Consider the following 23,859-nt stretch of genomic DNA (forward strand, 5'->3'; position numbering starts at 1 on the left):
ACACTATTACTGCTGACCATGCCTTCATCTATACACCCTGATTCAGAAAGAGTGACAATCTAAAGTCTTGTAGAAATTAGATAGCAAGATCTGTAAGCCACTTGGTACCGAGAGGTGACATGCACACAAAATTAATTCAGCTGCTCAGCCAGTGCTTCCCCCACAATATAAAAACAACAGGTATTTCTCCTTTGCATCCTTAGTTATAATACATTCAATTTTATATTTTAGTGATTATTTGAATAATGTCTTCCTCCCTTGCTGAACTCTTTCTTCCCCATTCTCAAAGCTTTTCTATCACTGTAACTCAGGAATGTCCATTTCTACCTCCTAATTCCAGTCCTATATCCCACCTTCCAGGGTCATTGGTCCCATCTCTTGCTTCCCCAGATCCTTCAGTTTTTTCTCACACTATCTACCCTACTATTCTCATTTGCAGTTCCAAACTTTATTTTCCTTTATCCATGTTATTTTATTTTTCTTCAAAGCTTTCCCCCCCCCCAAGAAATTCTATTACTATTTACTATCCATATTACCTTCCTCTGTGTGTGTATGTGTGTGTGTGTGTGTGTGTGGTACTTGTGGTTGAATCCAGGGGTGCTCTACTACTGAGCTATATCCCCAATCTTTTTTCTTTTCTTTTCTTTTTTGAGACAGGATCTCACTAAGCTGACCAGACCAGACTGGCCTTGAACTTGCAATTCTGCCTCTTGAGTAGCTGAGATTACAGGCATGCACCACGATGCCAGGCTATTCCTTATTTTTATTCTTAACCCCCAGTTCCATTTTTTCCAATTATCTCTATTAAGGATAATATATTATTTATTCAATTCATGTACAATGGAATTGTTATGGTTGCCAAATTTTCCATAGGCTAAAATATGGGGATGGGTCACTGAATTAATCTATTTATCCAGATTCTCAAGATATATGAAAGAATATGGTAACTAAGACAACATCAAATTTTAAGCAAAAATCCAATATGTAAAACAAAGAAAAACAGACCTTTTCAGATTCCATTAGAAGAAGGACATTCAGAACTCTGCCTTCTTAGCATTTCCTTTTTCCCAAAGCAGACCCCAAGTCCCCCAGGGGTCAACTCTACACTACACTATTATCTAACTGTTAAACCCTCTGGAGATACAAATGCAGTCTGTGATGAATGAGCATAATTAACATAATATTTTAGATTATTTTCTAAAGGACATGTAAAATAAGCTAGTTAGTATACTGCTTTAAAAAAATATAACTAATCTTTCCAAAGTGCTTTTAAGTATATCACCTTCACCCACAAGGTTTTCTTGTTTGTCTTTTTTTTCCTTTTAATGCATTTTAACTCAAATAGTTTTTATTTATTCTTCCTGTTTTCTTTTTTTTAATTTTTATTTTATTTTGCTACTAGGAATAGAAACTACTTCCTCCTTGATAAAAAATTCTAAAAATAATTTCCCACTTTTATCACTTAACCCAAAATCCTATATATGTGAATCTTTTAATCCTTCCTCATATTAATCCTTCAAACACTTTTTCATTCATGTTAAAAGGCTTACTTTGTAAACACAAAATGGTGACAATACTAAACCAGACTGACTAAAACATATTTCTCTTTGAGTCTCATATTTCTCTGTTCTATCTCTTCTCTAAATCCACATTGCAACTGATCAATACATCTTTTAAACCTGTTTTAATTCAAAGGTTCCTCCTCCTTTTTTATTTTAATCTTACAATTTATTTGTTAAAGAAACCAGGTTTTTTATTCTATAATTTCCAGTAGTTCAGATTTTGTTAACTGCATCCCTCTAGAATAGTTTAACACATTCCTTTCTGTATATATGCTGTAAACTGGTAGTTGGTAGACAGCTTAATCACATTCATGTTTGGTTGTTCTTCCATCGGGGATACTCCAGTGATGTTGTTTTTGTTTGATTCTAGCAGTCTTTGATGTTTAATATTGAGATTCATTAGATTGTTAAGAGTTTGTAATTTGGAGATAATCCAACATTCCTTCTTTATTTATTACTCGGTGGCATACACCTGTAATCCCACACACCTGTAACCCCACTAGCTTGGGACGCTGAGGCAAGAGGATCACAAGTACAAAGCCAGCCTCAGCAAAAACAAGACGCTAAGCAACTCAGTGAGATGAGACCCTGTCTCTAAATAAAATACAAAATAGGGCTGGGGACATAGCTCGGTGGTCAAGCATCCCTGAGTTCAATCCCTGGTACCCCCACCCCCCACCCAAAACTTTTTCCATACAGTTTTAAAATAAGAAGTTGCTTCTCCAAAATTCTCCAATGGTAATCAATGAGTTCCTTTTCATCTCTTTTTATTATAATTATTAACACATGTTAGTTATAAAAATAATGGATTTCATTGTGAAAATTTCATACATGTGTATAACCATAGAACATACTATGATTGTATCCACCCTCCCTGTTGCCTTCTCTTACCCTCTCTACCTCCTCCCCAGGTCTCCTTCCCCTTCCCTAATAGTTCCACTTCTACTTTCATACCATCTTTTTTTTTTATTATTCTAGATTCCACATGAGAGAAAACATACAATGCTTGTCTTTCTGAGTCTGGTTTATTTCACATAAAATGATGACCTCCAGTTCCATTCATTTTCCTGCAAATGAAATAATTTTGTTCTTCTTCAAGAACAAATACTCCATTGTGTAAATAAATATGCCACAACTTCCTTTATCCATTCATCTGTTGATGAGCACCTAGGCTGATTTCATAGCTTGGTTATGATGAACAGTGCTGTAATAAACATAGGTATTCAGGTATCTGTCTTATGGTTGGTTTTGTTTCCTTCAGGTATATACCCAGTAGTGGTAAAGCTAGATCATATGATAGTTCTCATTTTAGTTTTTTAAGAAACTTACATGCTCTTATCGATAGTGGTTTTATTAATTTAGAGTCCTACCAACAGTGTGTAAGGGTTCCTTTTGCCAACATCCCCACTAGCATTTGTTATTGTTTTCTTGATAACAGATATTCTGACTGGGTGAGACAGACTCTCAATGTAGTTTTTATTTGCATTTCCTTTATGGCTAGAGATGTTAAGCATTTTTCATGTATTTATAGGCCATTTGTACTCTTGAGAAATGAATTACTGTTCTTTTGGTATGAATATTTTGAATTCTTTATATATTCTGGATATAAATCCTCTGCCTGATGAATAGCTGGCAGATTTTCTTCCCATTGTGCAATCTTTCCCTTCACTGTGCTCACTGCTTCTTTTGCTATGTAGAAGCTTTTTAATTTTATCTCTTAATATAATTATAGATGCATGGATTTAAATATTTCATGTTTTGATTCACTGACATTATTATTCTTATTGATGCTCAATTTGTTTCATCTTTGGTCAGTAGAGGCTCTTCATGTTGATTCCTAAATCTTTTAGAGATCAAATAGTCTGTTATAGCTTCCTTGCTATCTGACATGTTTCAAACTCAAAAATAAATGCCGAATGTTCTCTGATATATGAAGGCTGATTCATAGTGGGGTAGGGAGTGGGAGCATGGGAGGAATAGACGAACTCTAGATAGGGCAGAGGGGTGGGAGAGAAATGGAGGGGGCAGGGGGTTAGCAAGGATGGTGAAATGTGATAGACATCACTATCCAAAGTACATGTATGAAGACACGAATCGGTGTCAACATACTTTATACACAACCAGAGATATGAAAAATTGTGCTGTATATGTGTAATAATAATTGTAATGCATTCCACTGTTATTTATTTTTTTAAAAATCAATTAAAAATTTTTTAAAAAAGAAAAAAAAACTCAACTTAAAAATTTCCTGCTCCATGGAGATGTAGTTCAGAGGAAGAGCATGTGTGAGGCCCTAGAGTTGACCCTTAGGGACCACCCCTACCCCAAAAAAAGAAAAACACCTGCTCCAGAGCCAGATTCAGCCATTTCTCAAGGAATCTTCATTCCTTTTATTAAGAAATAGCCTTCGGATTTCACAATCTGGGAGTAACACCTGCCAGTTCACTCATTTATCAAACATTTTCTGGAAAGTTAGTATGTACCAGTCACTGGATTTGGCTTTGAAAATAGAAAGATATAAAACAAACCCAAAGAGCTGACAGATCAGTGGCATATATTCAGACAGAACAGATAACCAGGAAATATATTGCAAGATAAGTATTAAGCTCTAGGCAAAATAATTCATTTGGAATTTATCTGTCCATGTCCACTTTGATCTGAATAGTACTCTTTATAAAGAAATAAAAGAGAGATCTGATTCATAGTGACACGGTTAGAAAGAGTCAGAACTCTATAGTATACCTTGAGTAAGAGAACAGAATTGGGGTGGAGATATAGCTCAGTGTTAAGAGTTCTTGCTTAGGCAAGTGCAAGGCCCTGGGTTCAATTCCCAGCTCTACACACACATACACACATGCACGCACACACATACATACATGCACACACATGCACAGAAGAAAGCATGCAAGAGAACAGAACTACATCAATCTCCAAATGCATAAGCATCCCAGCTCAGACATATCCATTCACCAACACTTTACTTCCAACTAGAAATTACTTATAAGGCAAATTATCTATTTTCTTTTTCCTTTTTAGTTTTGCATCTTCCTCATTTTTTACTTAAATTCTTCCCTGTTTCTTTACCTTCTTTCTTACCAACTTTCAAAACACAAGACAGCTTACCCAGGAACCCCACTTACCCCAGTAAGAAAGAGAGAAAAACAAAAAACTGTCCTGTGTCAATTTTAAAAGGAAAACTCTTACCAAAAAGTAATCTAACATTCTCTGTTCCAAAAAAACAGGTAAATATTAACCTATTTATTAATGTTCCACATTGTATATGTTATTAAAGTAAAGCATTATAATGGAAAATAATCAAATATCTTACCTTTCAGCACTAAATGCTGATTCTGTGTCTATGTACACAACAGCTCCTTCTAATCCTCCCATACTGGTGGGTAATGTAGCCAAAACACTCATCATTATGCAAAACTGAGTTTTTCCACAGCCTGGTGGCCCTGTAATCTAAAAAACAAATATTATTTGTATAAAGCCTATAAGTCAAAGAAAATCATTTTAGGAACTTGCTACAAAAACAATCCAACAACCTGGAAATAGTTAACCAGGACAGAATTAACCCCTAATACCCTGGAACATCCATTATATATAATGAATTAACTTCTCCCCTATGCATCCAGATTGGTACTCTATGTAACATCCTTGGAAGAACTGTGAAAATGGTCACTCAAATCATCCTCTGTGTTTTGTAGTTCAGATAAAAAATTTTAACGAGAAAGGTATTTAGGTCATTGGGGCACTGCCTTAGAAGGGATTAATGTTGTTTTCGTGGAGTAAGTAAGTTCTTATAAGAGGAGGTTCTTATTAATCAAGCCTTCCCCATAAACTTTACTCCTGCCGCACAAAGCCATTTCCCTTCCTGCTTCTCCACCCTATTGTGATGCAGCCTGTGGGGTGAGTTTCACCACTGTTAGGGTTTGAATATAAGGTATTGCCCAAAAGCTTATGTAGACAATGCAGGAATGTTCAAAATGTTCAGAAGTGAAATTATTAGATTATGATCTGAGAGCTGTAACTTAATCAGTGGATGAATCAATCTGATTGAGCAATCCTTTGAAAGAACTTCTCACTGGATGGTAACTACAGGCAAGAAGGGTATAGCTGGAGAAGTAGGTCACTGGGGGTTTATATTTTGTCCCTTGCTCCTAGCTCACTTTCTCTTTGCTTCCCAGCTACCATGAGCTGAGAACTTTCCTCCACCATGCCCTTCTACCATGATGTTCTTATCTCACAGGTCCAGAGCAATGGAGTTGGCCAACCATGGACTGAGACCTCTGAAACCATGAGGCAGAATAAATGTTTCCTCCTCTAAATTGTTCTTGTCAGGTATTTTAGTCAGAGGGAGTAAAAGCTAACTGACAAAGCCACAATGAGAGCACCATGCTGTTGGATCTTCTAGCAACCAGAATTCTGAGCCAAATACACCTATACATAAAGAACCCAGCCCTCAGGTATTTTGCTATAACAACACTAAATAGCCTGACAGGTTTTTATAAAAAAATTTAAGCAAAACTGATACTTCCTGAAGTACTCTTTGCACATCTGATATCAACTTCTGGGATGCTACAGATTGCATAAGGATAAAGCAACAGAAAACTTGGAAGACATTTTATAAGAAACATCCACATACCTACCACCTAGACTCTAAAAATACCATTTTTACTATACATGTAATATTCCTCTATCCATTATCAATTCGTCTTAGGTTTTTTTGTTTTTTATGCACTTCAAAGTAAGTCAAAACAATATACTATTCCCCCACAGTTCAGCATGCACATCATTAAGTAGAATTTAATGTTTAAGATTCTCTTTTTCCTTTTCAGATAAATTTTACAAAGAGTGGGATATAGAAACCTTAATTCTAACATTTGATGAACTTCAATTGCATACACGTATGCAATCTATGATTTGTGTTTGTTTTGTGATGCTGGGGATCAAATTAAGGTCTCTGCATATGCTAAGCAAGCACTCTACCACTGAGCTATACCCTCAGCTCCAGATGTGCAATCTAAATTCTTATCAAGTGAAAATATTACCACCCTAGGAAATTACCTCATATACATTATTTTATATTCAAGAAGTCTTTTTTTTTTTTTGGAAACTATATCTTTCCTGATAACATCTATACCTCAATAGCACACATGGAAAAAAAAGTGGTTGTTTGTGTATTTTGTTATTGAAAAAGAATCTAACTAATATGATGATCTGGGCCATGTTAGAAACACCTGTACTTTAAATATATAGCATTCTCCCACATTGAGTTTAATTCCTGAAACTTCAAATCATCTACAATGACTACTCTATACATTCTGAAGTTATTTGCTTACCAAATAATCCATTTAAGTTGTTGCCATGTTGTTTTCTATATTAATCCTAAACTACTGAAATCAATGTGCCTCTGTCAACCCTTTGCAACCCTCCCTTACAGACAAAACTGATAAATGATAGTCTGACACACAGATGATCAACCCATAGATTGTTAGTTAAAGCAAATTTCACTTGCTAGATTGAAATGCCAACAAAAGTTCTAATATTTTCTTCCCACAACCTAAGAGATCATCTTACATATCCTGCTTTGGAAACTAAAGATATCCAAGAACTTATCATGGACTCTTATTACTAGGAACAACATGGATCAAATTACTCATCAGATATCAGAGCAAGGGAATCTTCTGTCAGTAAAAGTTTAAACTGGATCTTCAAAATAAAGAAATACTTATACTTCAGAGTGAGAACTAATGGAGGAACTGAAAACCGGTCTTTCTACACATACTATCTATGTACTGGGTTTTAGATATGTTCTCAGATTAATGAGCCTGCCAAACCCCTTCTGATTTTTTTTTAGTGGAAAGTTTAAATAAGCCATCATTTTTACTAGGATAATATATATATAAATGTTCAATGAAGCATCAAGTACCATGAAAATATAAGGTATTAATGTACTATTCCATCTTTAAAGAAAATGTTTTTAATCTGAAAAGTTAAGAACAAGTGGCATTTTCCCTACTTCATTATTTTTATGCATTGATTCAGTATAGTCTTAGAGAAAGTAAAATATCATGTGAATAACATTAAAAGCTCTCTGGGTGTGTTTGGGCTTTATTTTGTGCTTGGATTAGAGCTTGGATAATAACACTTTATAACTAATTTCTAATGCTTTATATTCTCTTCACATATTTTTCCTCTATTCTAGAATCAAAAAAAAAAAAAAAAAGTTTTATGCTATATGCAATCTTATGAGGTGCCTGGAGCAAAATTTCATTATTTTTTCAGGTTTACTTAATAGAGTCAAAGTATCTCAACATTAATATTTTTTTATTTTCAGACAATTTAGCCCTGAATTCTAGCACCCACACCACATCAAGTTGTGTTCACTTCTCAGCTTCAGCCCCAATGGTGGTTAGAAAGAGAAGTCATACCAAACCAGAAAAGTCTAAATTCTGTGCTTCTTGGAAACTCAGTGAACACAACATTCACGTACAGGAAATACCAGTAAAATACAATTAGCTTTATATAGTTAGAGACAAAGTTTCACCACCCTTACATGAGAAATATAAAAGAACTGAAAGAAAATCAGTAGTGTAGATATCTCAAGCATCAGCAAGGAAGAGAAAAATAATCATCTACAGAAAAGTCTAATTGTACTAAGGAATAAATGAAGCCTTCTCATTCTAATCTTTGATTAAATGTGAGATGAACATGAAACCTGGACCCTTAAGGACCTAGAAATCTCACCAAGCTAACTTTCTGCACACTCAAGATGGGGACATCTGCCAAGCCTATAGTTGGAGAAAAAAATGTAAGGACTGTCCAGCTGGGATCTGAGATAAGACAGCTTGTGGGAACTATCATGTTTTTAATGACTTCCCTTCCCAGCACCTACTTTTATATTCACTTTATAATTACGTAGAAATATGATTAGATCTTAAGACCTACAGAATTTGTTTTAAAAATAACTTGACTCTAAATCCTCAAACTAAAAGCAAAAGCAAAGAATCTCAGACAGGCCAGGTTGTACTTAGCCTTGTGAAAGAAACCTTGAACATCTCTTTATACCAGCATGTGGAAGAATTTATACCTTAGATTCTCTCCATCAATTCCATCTTATTTAGTATTGATAACTGCTATTTTTTTAAGTAAAGGAGAAAGAGAAGGAGAGAACAGGGCAGGAAAAAAGCAGGAGACATGGAAATGACAAGCCCAAGATACATTTAAGAAAAATTAAATAGTTATCAAAAATCTTGGTATTCAAGTAAATGAAAAAATCTTTCATAAAACAGCATTTACTGAGTATTTGCCATATGAAAGATCCCAGAGAACATTATAGAGAAGGATGTTTATTTCTAAGTTAGGGAGTGAGTAAAGAATTCAAAATAATACAACCATAAATGCTAATAAATTCCTGTATTAGGACAGAAACCTAGGTATCTTGTTTTCCAAACCTCTGGGCAGGATAAATAAATCATGTCAGCAAATTATATTGAAGGAATGCCCATCTGAAATCTTTCCCTCACTTTCCCATTGCCGTTGCTGCAAGTGAGGCAGACCTAGACCTGACTACAGCTTAAACAAGACCCACCTTCAAAGATCTACAGATCCATTGGTGAGAAAAATAGGTGTTTGCCACAGTTTTCAGCAGATAAAATAGACTAAAGAAGCATTTAAGTCTTATAATTCACTATTTCATGTACATCTGTCACATGCCTGGCCCTTGTAGGCAGTGGAGTTTATAACCCCTGCCTTATTATCTCCTGTGATTATGTAGGCCTCAGATAATCCTGCCAATGTGGAAAAAAAAAATTCTAAACTATAATATGAATTTGTCCAAAAAAAAAATTTCAGTACTGGGCTGAGTTTGTGGCTCAGTGGTAGAGTGTTTGCCTAGCACATTGAGGCCCTGGGTTCCATTCTCAGCACCACATGTAAATAAATAAAATAAAGGTCTATTGACAAATAAATATAATTATATATAATTTTTTAAATTAGGGTACTACACAGAACTCTGGCATCCTACCTCTACCTTTTTTAAGAGAGTAGGAGAATCAATCCCAAAGCAAATCTGTACCATTGAAGGAATGGTTCTGAAACTTAATATGCAGACATACCAAGATTCAGTGAAATTCATATACATCAAAATTGATAATAGAGAATTTAAGTTAAAATCAGAGAAAAGTAACTACAAAAGTAACAGCAGAATGTTTTCAGATATGTTCTTATTCCCTCAATCATTTCCAGACCTAGGTCTTGACCTTTCAACTAGAAACAAAGACCATACAACACAAAAGGACACCTCCATTGATGCTTCTATTAGTACTCTATTGCTCTGTAACAGATTACCACAAATTTATCAGCTTGAAACAACACCCATTTATTATCTCAAAGTTCTGTCAGCCAGAATCCAGAAGGGCTTGACAGAGTTTCTATGCTCAACATCTCATAAAACTAAAATCAGCTGAGTTGGTCTCTTATCTGGAGGATGGGATAAATATCAACTTCCAAACTCAGTAAGTGTGTTAAGTTTTTATCACTATAACTAAAATACCTGACAAGAACAACTTAGAGAAAGAAAGTTATATTTGAGTTCATGGTTTCAGAGGTTTCAGTCCAGTCAGACAACTCCATTGCTCTAGGCTTAAAGTAAGACAGAACATAATGACAGAAGGGGTTGGCAAAGTAAAGCAGAGACAGCATGAGGAGCCAAGGACAAGATACGCCTCCAAAGGTATGCTCTTCAGTAGCCTACTTCCTGCAGCTGCAGTCCACCTGTCTATGGTAACCACCCAGTAAATGATTCAAATTATTAATCCATTCAATGAACCGATTCACTGATTAGGTCATGGCTTCCATTTTATCCCTAAACATTCCTGCAGTGTCTAACATGAGCTTTTTGAGGAGATGACTTGCACCCAAACCATAACATTCTGCCCCGGGGCCCCCCAAAACTCATTTCCAATTCACAGTGCAAAACGCATTCAGTCAACCTCCAAGAGTCCCTATAGTCTTAATAAACAGTTCCAACATTGTTCAAAAGTTGTTCTAAGCAAATTCTTGGTTGTGAGCCCCTATTAAAAAGTTAAAAAAAAAAAAGATTTAAAAAGCGAATTACACACTTCCAATATATAATGGCACAGAGTTAACAATCCCATTCCAAAGGGAAGAAATAGGGGCATATAAAGAAGGAACGGCACCAATGCAAGACTGAAACACATCTGGGCAAAGAAGCCCAGCATCTGGGATACATGGTGGGGAGATGCAATCTCTAAAGGGCCTGGGCAGCCCCACCTCGTCAGCCTTGCAGGATATAACCCATATGGCCTCTCTCTGTCAGCAGCCAGCACTTTTCTTCAACAGAAGTTCCACATTACTGGCATCTTTTAATTCTAGGTTTTAATTCCACTGTTGCTTCAGCTTTCTTCCCAAAGCTTCACAGTTATCTCCCTCTCAGGAGCTGCCCATAGGGATTCCAACCCTCAATTCTCTTCGCCTCTCAGGTATTCCTTCGAAAAATCAGAGGAAGCCTTAACAACCCCTTAGCTCCAGCATCCCATCCTGCATTCTTGCAGAACCAGCATTCCTGCCACCAGCTCAAGCAGTAGCCAGGTCCCCTTGGACCATGGCTCCTCTGAGTGCCTAGGGAGCAGAGCATGGTGAAATGAATCTTGGGGAAATAACTTTCTAGACAACCCTGTGCAAGACCCTATCCCAAGGTCTCTTCTCAAAGGAAGTTTCATTTTTATACCCTTGAGTCTATTATAGCTAGGGTCTTCCTGATTCCTGAGATATCCTCAAGGCATCTTTCCTATTGTCTCTGTGTAAAGTACTTAGCTTCTCTTTAGTAGTGGTGATCTTTTCAGCCACCACATCTTCCTTGACCCATCTTACATGGTCTTTTCTAGTCAAACTGCAAGTTTTTAAAATCTTTATCCTCTGCTTTCTGCTCCCAATTCTCACAGGACACAAGGCTAAAAGGCACCAGCAATACCCATGTCACTGCCTGAATGCAGTGCTGCCTTGAAATTTCCTCCTTCAGATTAATTAGTCCATCACCTTTAAATTGAGCCTCATAGAAATTCTCATGACATGGGCAAAATGTGCGCAAGTCCTGTGCCAGAATATAAAACAATTAGCCTCTAATTCCCCATGAAAACCTTGATCCTCTCTGAAATCTCATCAGCACAATTTTTATTGTCCACATTCTTATCAGCATTCTGATCTTCTGAGCTCCCATCAAAACTCCCATTAGCTCTGCTTACAACATTCTATGGCTTCTCTAGCCTGCATATTCAAACTTTTCAAAAGTCCTCCCAGAAATCAGTTCCAAAAGTTTCTAAACTATATGGTCAGGTTAGTCACAGCAATATCCCCACTCCTGCTACCACTTTTTGTGTTAGTGGGTTTTGTGTCATGGTGCTCAAAATACCTGACAAAAACAACTTAAAAGGGCATATTTGGGCTCACAGTTTCAGAGGTTCAGTCCATGGTGGGCCGACTCCATTGCTCTGGGCCTAAGATGAAGCAGAACATCGTGGTAGAAGTACATGGCAGAGGAAGGCTGCTCAGGCCATAGTAGCAATGAAGCAAAGAGAAAGTACAAGGATCTAGAGATAAGATATATAACCTCCAAGGTTACTCCCCCATTGAATTACAAACTACAGTCTCTCCCCACTGCCTACAGTTACCACCCAATGATCCATTCAAATCAAATAGATTAATCCACTCATTAAATTACAGCTCTCATAATGTAGTCATTTTACTCTAAAAATTCCTGCATTATCTAACAGAAGCTCTTTGGGGAGACACCTCATATCCAAACCATAATAGTTAAACTGTTGGCAAAATCTACTTCTCTACAGTTACAGGTGTGCAGTCTCTTTCTAGCTGGCATCTAAGGGCCCCTGACAGGTCCTGAAGGCCACCTAATTCCTTCTCACATAGTCCAGCAAATGGCATCTCCCCATGTTTTGAATCTTTTTGTCTTCTTCTTCTTCTCAACCAGAGAAAGCACTGCTTCTGACAGTTCTTGTAGTTAAATTTGAATACTCTCCCTATCTAAAAGTCACTGTACCACATAACATAATCACAGAAGTGACATCTCATCATTTTCACAGGTTCCTGGGATTAGAGCACAACAACACTCAAAGGCCATTTTAGACATTCTGCCTACTATGATGTCTCTGAGAATTAACATTCAAAGGTGATAAATTAAGGATTTTTAAAAAATCATATGCATATGTGTATTGATTATATATATATATATATATATATATATATATATATATATATATATATATATATATGCATTTTTAGTTTTGGTCTCATGGGATTATACATATGATATATGATAGCCATTCTCTAAGACTGACCCAGTGACCGTCACCTTTTTGTATTCATGACCTTTTATAGTCCCCTCCCACACTGTATCAGGTTTATCCTCGAACACAATAGAAATGATGGTATGTGACTTCCATGGCTAGGTCATAAGATACACTATCATTTCTATCTTACTCCCTTGGATCATGTTCTATGGGGAAAGTCAGCTGTCACATCATTAAGACCCTCAAGCAGTCCCATGGAGAGATTCACATGACAAAGAAGTGCCAAAAACCAGAACCAGCTTTCCAGCTATATAAGTGAGCCATCTTGAAAACAGTTTCCCCAGCTCCAGTCAAGTTTTCAGATAACTTCAGCCTCAGTGAATATCTTCACTGCAATCCCATGAGAGACCAAGACCACAAACACCTCATTAAGCTATTCCCAAATTCCTGACTCACAGAAACTGTCTGAGATACTACTTATTATTGTTTTAGTCACTAAGCTTTGGGATGACTTGTTAAACAATATATAACAAAAATATATAGATATAAATATATAAATATTAGAGGAATACGATTTTAAAAAAATAAAAAAATTCTAAAATGAAAGAATTGCAAATACCCATTAATATAAAAATCAAATAAGTAGAAAAATCAATTTCTTAAACGTACTATTTTAATAATTAAAAAAAATAAATGGAATACAAATAAAAATACTCAAAAATAAATACTGTTCCCTGGAATTGCAATAACATTAAAAGTTCCTTATAGGGGCTGGGGATGTGGCTCAAGCGGTAGCATGCTCACCTGGCATGCGCGGGGTGCTGGGTTCAATCCTCAACACCACATAAAAATAAAATAAAGATGTTGTGTCCACCGAAAACTAAAATAAATAAATAAATAAATATATTTTTTTTTTAAAGTTCCTTATAAAGCTAGGCTACTCCAGGGTCATGCTCGCCTGGCATGCTTGCGGCCCAGGTTCGATCCTCAGCACCACATACAAACGAAGATGTTGTGTCCACCGAAAACTAGAAAATAAATATTGAAAAATTCTCTCTCTCTCTCTCTAACTCTCTTTTAAAAAAAAAAAAAAAGAAAAGAACTGGTACTATTAAAATGTCCTCAACTTCATAACATTTCTCTTAAAGAGTAGGGCCTAATTTTACTTTCCCTGAATATGGGCTGGACTTAAAGATTCACTTCTAATGAAAGAATAAAACAGAAGTAGTGGTGTGTAACTTCCAAAGTTATATCACTAAAGGTACCAACACTTATACCTTGCATTCTTTGGACTACTCTCCCTGGGGGAATTCAGTCATCATGTCATAAGGAGACTGTGGAGAGGCTGCAAGGGGAAAAACTAGAGTCTTCTACCAAAAACCAACACCAGCCAGCCAAGCATGTAAGTGAGGCCCCAAGAAACAAATCCTCCTGCCCCAAACAAGCCTCAGATGACTACATCCCTTGGCAAGATACCAAAGAGCTAAGCCATTCCCAAAGAAACTGAAAAGTAAATAAGTGTTTACTGTTTCAAGCTACTTGGTTTTAGGATAATTTGTCATGCATATTAATTAATAACCTATCACTTCCTAGAACTAAGTTTTATTTGCAACAGGAAGTAAAAATAACTCATTTGAGCTTAGTGTTATTTGCTAAAATGTTAATAAAATTTCAGATTTTCCTTTCTAATATGCTACGTAGTGATTCTTTTTTAATTCCCTCAAATTGTTGCATAATACTATTTCATAGTATTCTTCACTTTCTAAGTTGATTCACAGAAACAGAAACCTAAACAGATTTTAGTCAGCAATGATATTTTTTAAAACCTTTGTTTGTTGAGCAACTACACCAGGTACTAAATGGAGAACTATACCCTTAATTCATATTAATGTTCATAAAATTACTTATTTACGTACTGGAGGTTAAACACAGGCTGCTTTACTACTGAGCTACATCCCTAGCCCTCCTTTTTTTTTTTTAGTTTTGAGAAATGGTCTCTCTAAACTGAGAAGGCTGGCCTTGAATTTGTGATCCTCTTTCCTTAGCCTCCCAAGTAGCTGGGATTGGAGGCATTCAACTATGCCCAGCTGAAATTATTTATATATTTTAACTAAACTTGTTCCTCATGGTCCTGAAGATTATAAATCAATAGAAGGTATATAAAGCTTTTACTTTACCTCTGTGAGGGATCCACAAGGCACACCACCACGTAGGGCTTCATCCAAAGCAGAAAGGGTAGTAGATAAGAATGCTGGTGAGAGATCAGTAGACCTTTGTGTCTTTATCCCATAAGCCTGAACAACAATCAAAAAAATGATTAAATTCTTTTCAGCCTCCATATCTACTCAAAAATATAAGTCAACTCCTAACTTCTTAACTTTAGAAGCTAAAACCCAATCCATCTTTTTCCCCTTTATTATTTATTTGTTCAACAAGTAATTACTCCATGCCAGAGACTGTGCTAGATTATGGAGATGCGATTTTACAGAGGGATTATGAATCTGGAACTAGAAATGGGCAATTGCAATACAATTATTAAGAGACAGTGTATTAGGGAAAAGGGAGACATAGAAACAGTAAAACTAATCTGGACCTTGTAATCTACAAAGGTTTCACTGAAGTGCTGTATGACTGAGCTGAAATCTGATATATTTTGTTTTATTTCTCTATTAGATGAGCAAAAGAAATGTGAATGTTTCTGGTAAACAGGATGTACAAAATTCAAGCAATAAAGATTGGAAAATGTAAACAAAATAAAACTAAAAAAAATTTTTAAAGTTCATTTAGCTGAAAGAGTGAGGCTGAGAGCAGCAAGTGATGAGGCTGGAGAAGGAACTGGGCTTAACCACGAAGAGCTCTGTAGAAGTTTGGAATTCATGCTGAGAGCAACCAGGAACAACATGACCAAGTTATCATTTCAAACTCAAGTTGTTTTGTGAAGAACAGCTAAAGGGAGGTTCCTAGGCTAAGAAATATCCATATCAAATCCCTGGAACCGGTCTGTGAATGTTACTTTATTGGAAAAAAGGCCTCTGTAAATGTGATTTACTTAAAGACTTCATGATGAGAAGATAATACTGAATTATCTGGGTAGACCCTAAATGCCATCACAAGTATCCTTATGAGAGAGGAAGAAATTCGATATATAGAGGAAAAAGCAATGTAAAGATGGACCAGACAAGGAGTAGCCACAAGCCAATAATGCCAACACTCCTTGGAGGCTGGAAGAGGCAAGGAATGGATCTCCCTAGAGCATCAGGAGAGACAGCAGCTCTGTCTGTACCTTTGGCCTCCAGAACTATGAGAGAATAACTTCCTCTTGTTTGACATCAACAGCCTGAGGTAATTTGTGTTAGAGCCACCACTAAGAAAATAATACATCAAATTATCACTTTGAAAAGATACACAGGTTGGTTTAAAAGAGTAGCTTGAAGGTGGCTAATACTGGAAGTTGGGAGATCTGTCAGAAAGATAGTTTGCAACCATTAGAAAGAAAAATAATGGTGGCTCAAGGAGGGTATTAGCAATGGGGATAAAAAATTGCGGGTACTAGTAAATCTATCTAAAATAAACTATAGAGTATGTCTGAAGGGTTTTTTCCTTTTATATAATAAAATTCTGAAATTATTCTGTTTTCATTTTCAAAACATCAAAAATGAGTATATTTTTTAAAGTGAGTGTATTTAACCATACTAAGTTCACAATAGAATAAGTGGGTGAATAGAATAATTCATTTTATGACATGTTTAATGAACTGCAACAGAGAAAGTTGGACAAAAGGAGGCAGAGAAATTTTATCTTGTAAAAATTACAATCAGAGGCTCCATAATCATCTGGCATCTGCTCAATGTTCTATCTATAGTTAGAAATGTACATGATAGAAACTCTAGTGATTCAGATTCATCCTTTAAGGTCATGGTCAACTGTGGCCACAATGTAATACTTGTGCTGAGTTGTTCTCTGTACTAAGCAGTCATCTGCATAGTTTTCTTTGTATGTGCATGGCAATGGTTCAAATTATGGATCATTGGTGAGCTTTAAAGCCATTTAATGCTTCTGCCCCCATTTCTCAATTTCAATCATTACACAATTGGTTGTACATAGGATCGACTTGACATACAGATAGTCCACCACTGACTGCAGAAAGTCCAGTCTGGCTGTAACGGAAAAGGTAATAAGCCCCGTATCAACCTGGATATGGCATGGTGGGCCCTGCTATGTGTTTTATTGGAAGAATATTCTCTTTCCTTCAGTTCACTAGGATCTTTCTTTTCTTTCTTTTTAGGCTTCAATCTCTCCTTTTCTTTAAGACTCTCATCTGAGACAAAACATTCACATTCAGCAAAGTTCCTTGCTTTCTTTTCCATCCCCATATCCACACTGCACAATGTTTCCTCTGAGATCCTTTCTTATCTCAGGAATACATCCACAAGAAACTATACAAAGAATTTTGGTGATTTCATTTGTTGGTTTGGATAATTTGGATGTACTCAGAATAATAAAATTTTAACACTCCGCAAGGACAATTGTTTTTTAAATTATTTTTTTTGATTCAGGGTCTTGCTTTGTTGCCCAGACCTAGCCTCAAACTCATGATCCTCCTGCCTCAGCCTCTTAGCTGAGATTATAGGCACACACTATCATGCCCAGCTTTAAATAACTTCTATTAATTTTCTGGGGCATTAAAATTTTACCTGACTTTAAAGGATGTTTATTTTTCTAACATTTCATCAAAAAGAACTTTTGATGGGGCTGGGGCTGAAGCTTAGTGGTAGAGCTCTTGCCTTGCAGGTGTGAGGCCCTGGGTTCAATCATCAGCACCTCATAAAAATAAATAAACAAATAAAGATATTGTATCCATCTACAACTAAAAAAATTTTTAAAAGAGATTCTGAGAAAATCTTTTTTTTATAATAGTCTCTTTTTTTAAATTTATTTTTAGTTGTAGTTGGACACAATACCTTTATTTTATTTATTTTTATGTGGTGCTGAAGATCGAACCTAGCGTCTCACACGTGCTAGGCAAGCACTCTACCACTAAGCCACAACCCCAGCCCCTGTAACAGTATTTTTTATATTTCAGTTTAGTTTTGCCTTCTCCTGGGCAAAATTATACAAATAGTCACTACCCTAGAATATGGAGCAAATGATGTCAGACCCTCTCAGATAATGCTGATTCAGGAATTAAAGAAAACAAAGGGAAAAAATGAGGATGGAACAAGGTAATAAACATTTATTGAACATCTAGCATTGCTATATTAAGTACTTTACATATATTATTTAATTTAATCCTCACAACCCTACACGTAGGTACCCTATATATACACTACACATAAGTATAATTATCTCCAGAATAAGAAATGGAGGGGCTGGGTTGTGGCTCAGTGGTACAGCGCTTGCCTGGCATGTGTGAAGCACTGGGTTTGATTCTCAGCACCACATATAAATAAATAAAGGTCCATTAACAACTAAAAGAAAAAAATTTTTTAAAAAAATGGAAACTGAGAGGTTTGCCAACAATTACTTTAAGAGGGTGTGATAATCAGCTTTTCATCTTTGTGACCAAAATACCTGCTAAGAACAACTTAATGAAGGAAAGTTTATTTTTGACTCCCAGTTTCAGAGATTCAGTCCATGGTTGAATATTCCTAACAGCTCAGACCATGGTCTGACTTCATTGCTTTGAGCCCAAGGTGAAGCGAACCATCTGGCAGAAGGGCATGGGGGTGGAAAGCTACTTACCTCATGGTGGCTGAGAAGCAGAGAGAGCAAGGGGAGGGGTCCCAGAGAAAAGGGATCCTTCTGGGGCACACCACAGTGACCCACCTCCTCCAGCCATACCGTACCTGCCTACAATTACCAAGTTAGTCCATTCAATCTGCCTAGGATACACTGATTAGGTTATAGTTCTCACAATCCAATAATTTCACCTCTGAATATTCCTGTATTAGCACAGAAGCTTTTGGAGAACATCTTATATCCAAACTATTACTGTGCACACAAGAATTGTTACTGGTCTTTTTTTTTTTTTTTCCTTTTCCTAATTACAGACCATAACATATCTTAGCAATTTAGAATTAAAAAAAAAAAGTTAAAGAGCCAATAACAAAATTCTGAAATAACTACTATTAACATTATAGTATATATATAACTATGCATATATGCTTTTAAACTTTCATTTTTACAAAACTGGTATGTACACTATAAACAATTTCAGAGCCTCCTTTTTCACAAAGCATTTATATCCTAAGCATTTCTCCTGTTATTAAAAATTCTTCAAAAATTTTAATTCTTACATATTATCTCATCACATAAATATAGGAAAATTTATCTTCTTCCTTTTTACTGATGATTTGTTTCCCAAAGGCATAGATGGAGGTTTACTTAGGAAAGTAGACATACATTCAGTTAGAACAGGATAGGGGACAACCTCAAGGTTTCCATTTTTTGATGTAAGAAACATTTCAGTGGGTGCATGCTTCCATAGACTTTTTGCCTATAATCTGGCAACATAGGTGCACATGGGGACACTTCATCAACATGAGAAGGCAGTTCAATCTGTCAACATTAAAGTACTTCACTTATAATCATAAGTGTAAGTTCTAGAATAAAGTTTGTGATTATCGGAAAAACAAAAACAAGCTGAACTAATAGAACAAGGCTTCATAAATAGTATGTAAACAAATGAGACAAAAAATAATTTTGTGACATGAAATTACACTACTTTTTCTTTTTGGATTTGTTTTGCTATTTTTTTGTTGTTGTTGTTTGGTTTTGGGGTTTTGCCATACCGGGGATTGAACTCAGGGGTGCTCTACCACTGAGCTACACCTTTAGCCCCTTTCATTTTTTATTTTGAGACATGATCTCACTAAGTTGCTGAGACTGGAACTCAAGATCCTCCTGCCTCAGCCTCCCAAGTAGCTAGAATTATAGGGTGCTTCACCACACTTAATACACTACTTTTTCTTCTATTTTGGTAATTGCTTCTTCTCTAATCTGACTTATAAATATTGGCATCACTCAGGAATTAGTCTTAGGTACACTTATCTTCTTATTATATGTACTTTTCAGGCAATATTCACCCACATCCAGGGCTTTAACTGTGATGTTTATACTTATGATTCCCAAATGCACAGTTCTAATGCTCATCTCTCTTCAAAGTCCAAATCCATATACTTTTCTGCCTACTTCATATCTCCACTAAATGTTTCACAATTGCCTTAAATTAGATAAGAACTAAACTGAATTCATGATCTCTGTCCCTCAAATCTGCTCCTGTTCCAGTATTCCATATTTCAGGAAATGGTACTACCCAGTTCCTTAAAGCAAAAATCAGGGAATCATCTCTGACATTTTCCCATAATTTCCCACCACCCACAATTGCCAAATCTTATAAATTCCATCTCCTAAATATCTCTCATATTAATCAACCTTATACCCTCTACTTAATACCACACTAACAATCCTAGTCACAATCACTTTCTGTCAGAATATAATAACAAATACCTAGCTAGTCTTCCTGAATATTTTCTTGCTCCTTTTTAATCACTTATCTGAATTAAAAACTGATTATTTAAAAACACACTTTAGATTATAGCCTTTTATGACTTCCCATTACTCTTGGAATAATGTCCAAAATCTTTAACATGGTCTTCAAGGCACTAACAATCTGATTCCTGCTTACTTGCTTTTAGCTTAAGTGTTGCTTCCTTAGTAAGTCCTCCTGTTATGGTTTGAATATGTGTTCCCAAAAAACTCATATGTGAGACAGTACAAAAGTTTTAGACGTAAAACAATTAGATTATGAGAGCTAAAACCTGATCACTGATTAATCCACTGATACGGATTATCTGAGTGGTAAATGCAGGCAGGCAGGGTATGGCTGGAGAAAGTAGGTAACTGGGGGTATGCATTGGAGGTTTATATTTTGTCCTTGGTGAGCAGGTTTCTCTCTGCTTCATGGCCATCATATCCTGAGCTGCTTCCCTCTGCCACACCCTTTTGCCACAATGTTCTGCCTAATCTTAGGCCCGGAGCTATGGAGTCAGCCAAACATGGGCTGAAGCTCTGAAATCATGAGCCAAATTAAACTTTTCCTCCTCTATACTGTTCTTGTCAGGTCTTTTGACCACAGCAATAATGAAAAGCTAACTAAAACACCTCCTGACTTCAAACTAAGTAATGTCCCTTGTTATTTTCAAAGCTCTTCATACTTTTCCTTGCACTACTATAATTATTTCCATAATTGTTTAAGGTCTGACTTCCCCATCCAGACTGTAAGCTATATGAGAGTAGGAACTTTATCAATCTTGTTCACTAGGACATTGCCAGTACCTAGCAAAGTACCTGGCACATGGTTGGCACTTAGTAAATAGTTTGTTTTAAAAAATAAATGAACAAATGAACAACAAAAAAAAAACTTTCTTGAATGAATGAACTAAAGCTAAGTTAATATGTAAGGCAGTACTCAAACATAAAGAATACTACAAGAGTAGGTACAAACCAAAGGAAAAATATTACTTCTAGCATTGTATTTGGTGAGATTGCACATGCAAGTGTTGCTGCAAGTTGAAACCAAAGTTGAATTTCCTCCCCATGTTTATTTAACTCCTTAGTTAGAAATTAGCCATGGGTGCATACACATGTGTGTGTATGTACTTTTTTTTTTTTTTTTGGTACACAGGGGTACTTGACCACTGAGCCACATCTCCAGTCCTTTTTATTTTTTATTTTGAGATAGGGTCTCACTAAGTTACTGAGGCTGGGCTTGAACTTGAGATCCTTCTGCCTCAGCCTTCCAAGCCACTGGGATTACAGTGTGCAAAGCCTTAGATATTTACCATTTAAAATGACAGAAGTCAAATTAAAAGGTTTCCCTGGTTCTTTATAACTTTGAATATAGTAACAACTTAATTTGAATTTAGTCACAAAATCAACATGTACTTTTTAAAACTTTCTACCTTCTCATATAAAACAAAGACAGCTTGTGGTATGGAACATAAATGTTCCCCAAGGGCCCATCTGCTAAAGGCTGGGTCACCAGACTGTGGAGCTATTCAGAAGTAGTGGAACCTCTGGGAGGTAAGCCCTACTAAAGGAAGCTGGGTCACTGCAGGCTTGCCATTCACTGAAGGGGATGTTAGGACATTTTGTCTCTTTGCTTTCCAGCCACCAGGAGGTGAGCAGCTCTGCTCTATCACACACTCCCCACCATAATGTTCTGCCTGGAAAAAGGCCTAAAAACAAAAGAACCAACTAATCTTGGACTGAAACCCCTGAAACCATGAGCCTAAATGAACCTTTCCTCCTTATATGTTTATGTCAGATACTTTGTCACAGCCATAGAAAGCTAACAGAGCTGTTCAAAGCAATGAAATCATTGATAAACCAAGACTAGTACCTAATTCTGATTTCTAATTCTGATTCTAATTCTCCTTCGGACTATCCCATCTGTAAGGTCCTTAGGTCACAAGCTAAATGTGAACTAAGGAAAATATCTGTAGTTCAGATAACTCATTGTTTTTAGAAGTTTCAAATGAAACTAACATTCCAGCTTTCTTTCCTTTTTTAGGAAATTGTACCCTACTTTATTGAATGGTTACCAAATTTCAAAATAAGATAATAGATAAGGTAAATAAATTGCAATCCATACAAATAAATACATCTGCAAACAGAACCGACTTTTAGGCAACTCTTGTTCTGAGAAAACAAGATCTTTCCACTGTGTTCAAAATCTACATTCTGAAAAGCTACAGTTACAAAACAAAAAGCATTAAAAAAAAAAAAAAAAGTACATTTTGATGAGGGCTTATTATAAAGAACTTCAGCTTTTCCCAAGAGTAAGGATAACATTTTGGACATTATTTGTTCAGTTAATAAGCAAGTATATGTATTTTATGATATGGAGTATGTAATGATGGTAAAAGTTAAGTATGACAGAGAAAAAAGGACATTCAAAAATTGAGTATGTTATAATTTAACCACAAAGTCCTCAAATCTTACCCAAATAAATGACAAATAAAGATGACCTTTTGAAATACCACTATTAGCTGCAGAAAAAAGAAAACTTCCTGTTGCTCCCTAATTCCTACATTTAGGAATTGTCTCGTATGATTTTATAAACCTCATAAATTTTTCACATGTATTCTCATTAGAGGACTAACATTATGGTAAGATACTTGATACTTCTGAAGTACTCATCTCTACTTTTGCTTCATCCAAAAAAAAATTTTAAATGAGACAAAGAATCATTGCATAATCAAATCAAAAAATAGATGATACCGTTTGCATTTGTGGGGCACAGGCCCTGCTGACCATACGCAGAAGTTCATGGACACCTCGGTAACTCAGGCCAGTTACCTTCATAAGTTCCAGTGGGGAAAGACATAAAAAGTCCTAAAGAGACAAAGAGAATATTTTAAACACAAATGTGAAACAAGGATATTGGAATAAAAGGAAATTTTCAATTGACATTGCCCATATGTAGATAAAAATGTAATTATTTGCAGATCAAAGATTTATGCATTCTTTCTTCTTTGCTGTGCTAGGGATTGAACCTAGGGCCTCACACATGCTAGGCAAATGCTCTACCACTGAACCACACCCCAGCCCTATGCATTTTTTTATTGTATTTTTCCCCTAAACATGCCTTAACTAAAAATATGATGACATAATCTTATATTCTAATTATTAGTTCAATCAGCATATATCAGAAGACATACCAGGCAACATTACATAGCAGTAGCATCCAATTCAGGTTTATATGAACACTGCACTTGTACCAGAAAGAATCTGGGCCTATACCAGAAAGAATCTGGTGCATATTTGTATGCACCCCGAAAATGTCAGGTTGCAATGTATTTTTGGGGGTACACTTCAGTGGCAGAGCACTTGCCTAGCATGCATGTGGCCCCAAATTTGATCCTAAGTACTGAAAAAATAAAAGGTGTTTATTTCTAATT

The 23,859-nt window shown here is 36.0% G+C and overlaps 1 protein-coding gene and 1 pseudogene across 5 annotated transcripts in view; both read right to left on the bottom strand.

The window, feature by feature from the left end:
• Rad51b (RAD51 paralog B) overlaps positions 1 to 23,859 on the bottom strand; it is a 573,606-nt gene that overhangs the window by 545,594 nt on the left and 4,153 nt on the right. For all 5 annotated transcript variants that reach the window (XR_009228352.1, XM_058584544.1, XM_046461479.2 and 2 more), the window contains exons 3-5: positions 23,180 to 23,293; positions 15,073 to 15,189; positions 4,891 to 5,027 (exon numbers count right to left, since the gene is read on the bottom strand). Coding sequence is in view for 4 of the 5 variants with exons in the window: in XM_058584544.1 (XP_058440527.1) it covers positions 4,891 to 5,027; positions 15,073 to 15,189; positions 23,180 to 23,293 (368 nt within the window). In the remaining variant the exon portion in view is untranslated. The remainder of the gene's footprint in view (positions 1 to 4,890; positions 5,028 to 15,072; positions 15,190 to 23,179; positions 23,294 to 23,859) is intronic.
• Positions 15,689 to 17,737, bottom strand: LOC131424816 (rRNA-processing protein FCF1 homolog; annotated as a pseudogene).

This window comes from Marmota monax, unplaced genomic scaffold, assembly GCF_021218885.2.
Source record: "Marmota monax isolate L192 unplaced genomic scaffold, Marmota_monax_Labrador192_F-V1.1 WCK01_AAM20220418_F8-fsc00001, whole genome shotgun sequence".
In the NCBI taxonomy this organism is placed as follows: domain Eukaryota; kingdom Metazoa; phylum Chordata; class Mammalia; order Rodentia; family Sciuridae; genus Marmota; species Marmota monax.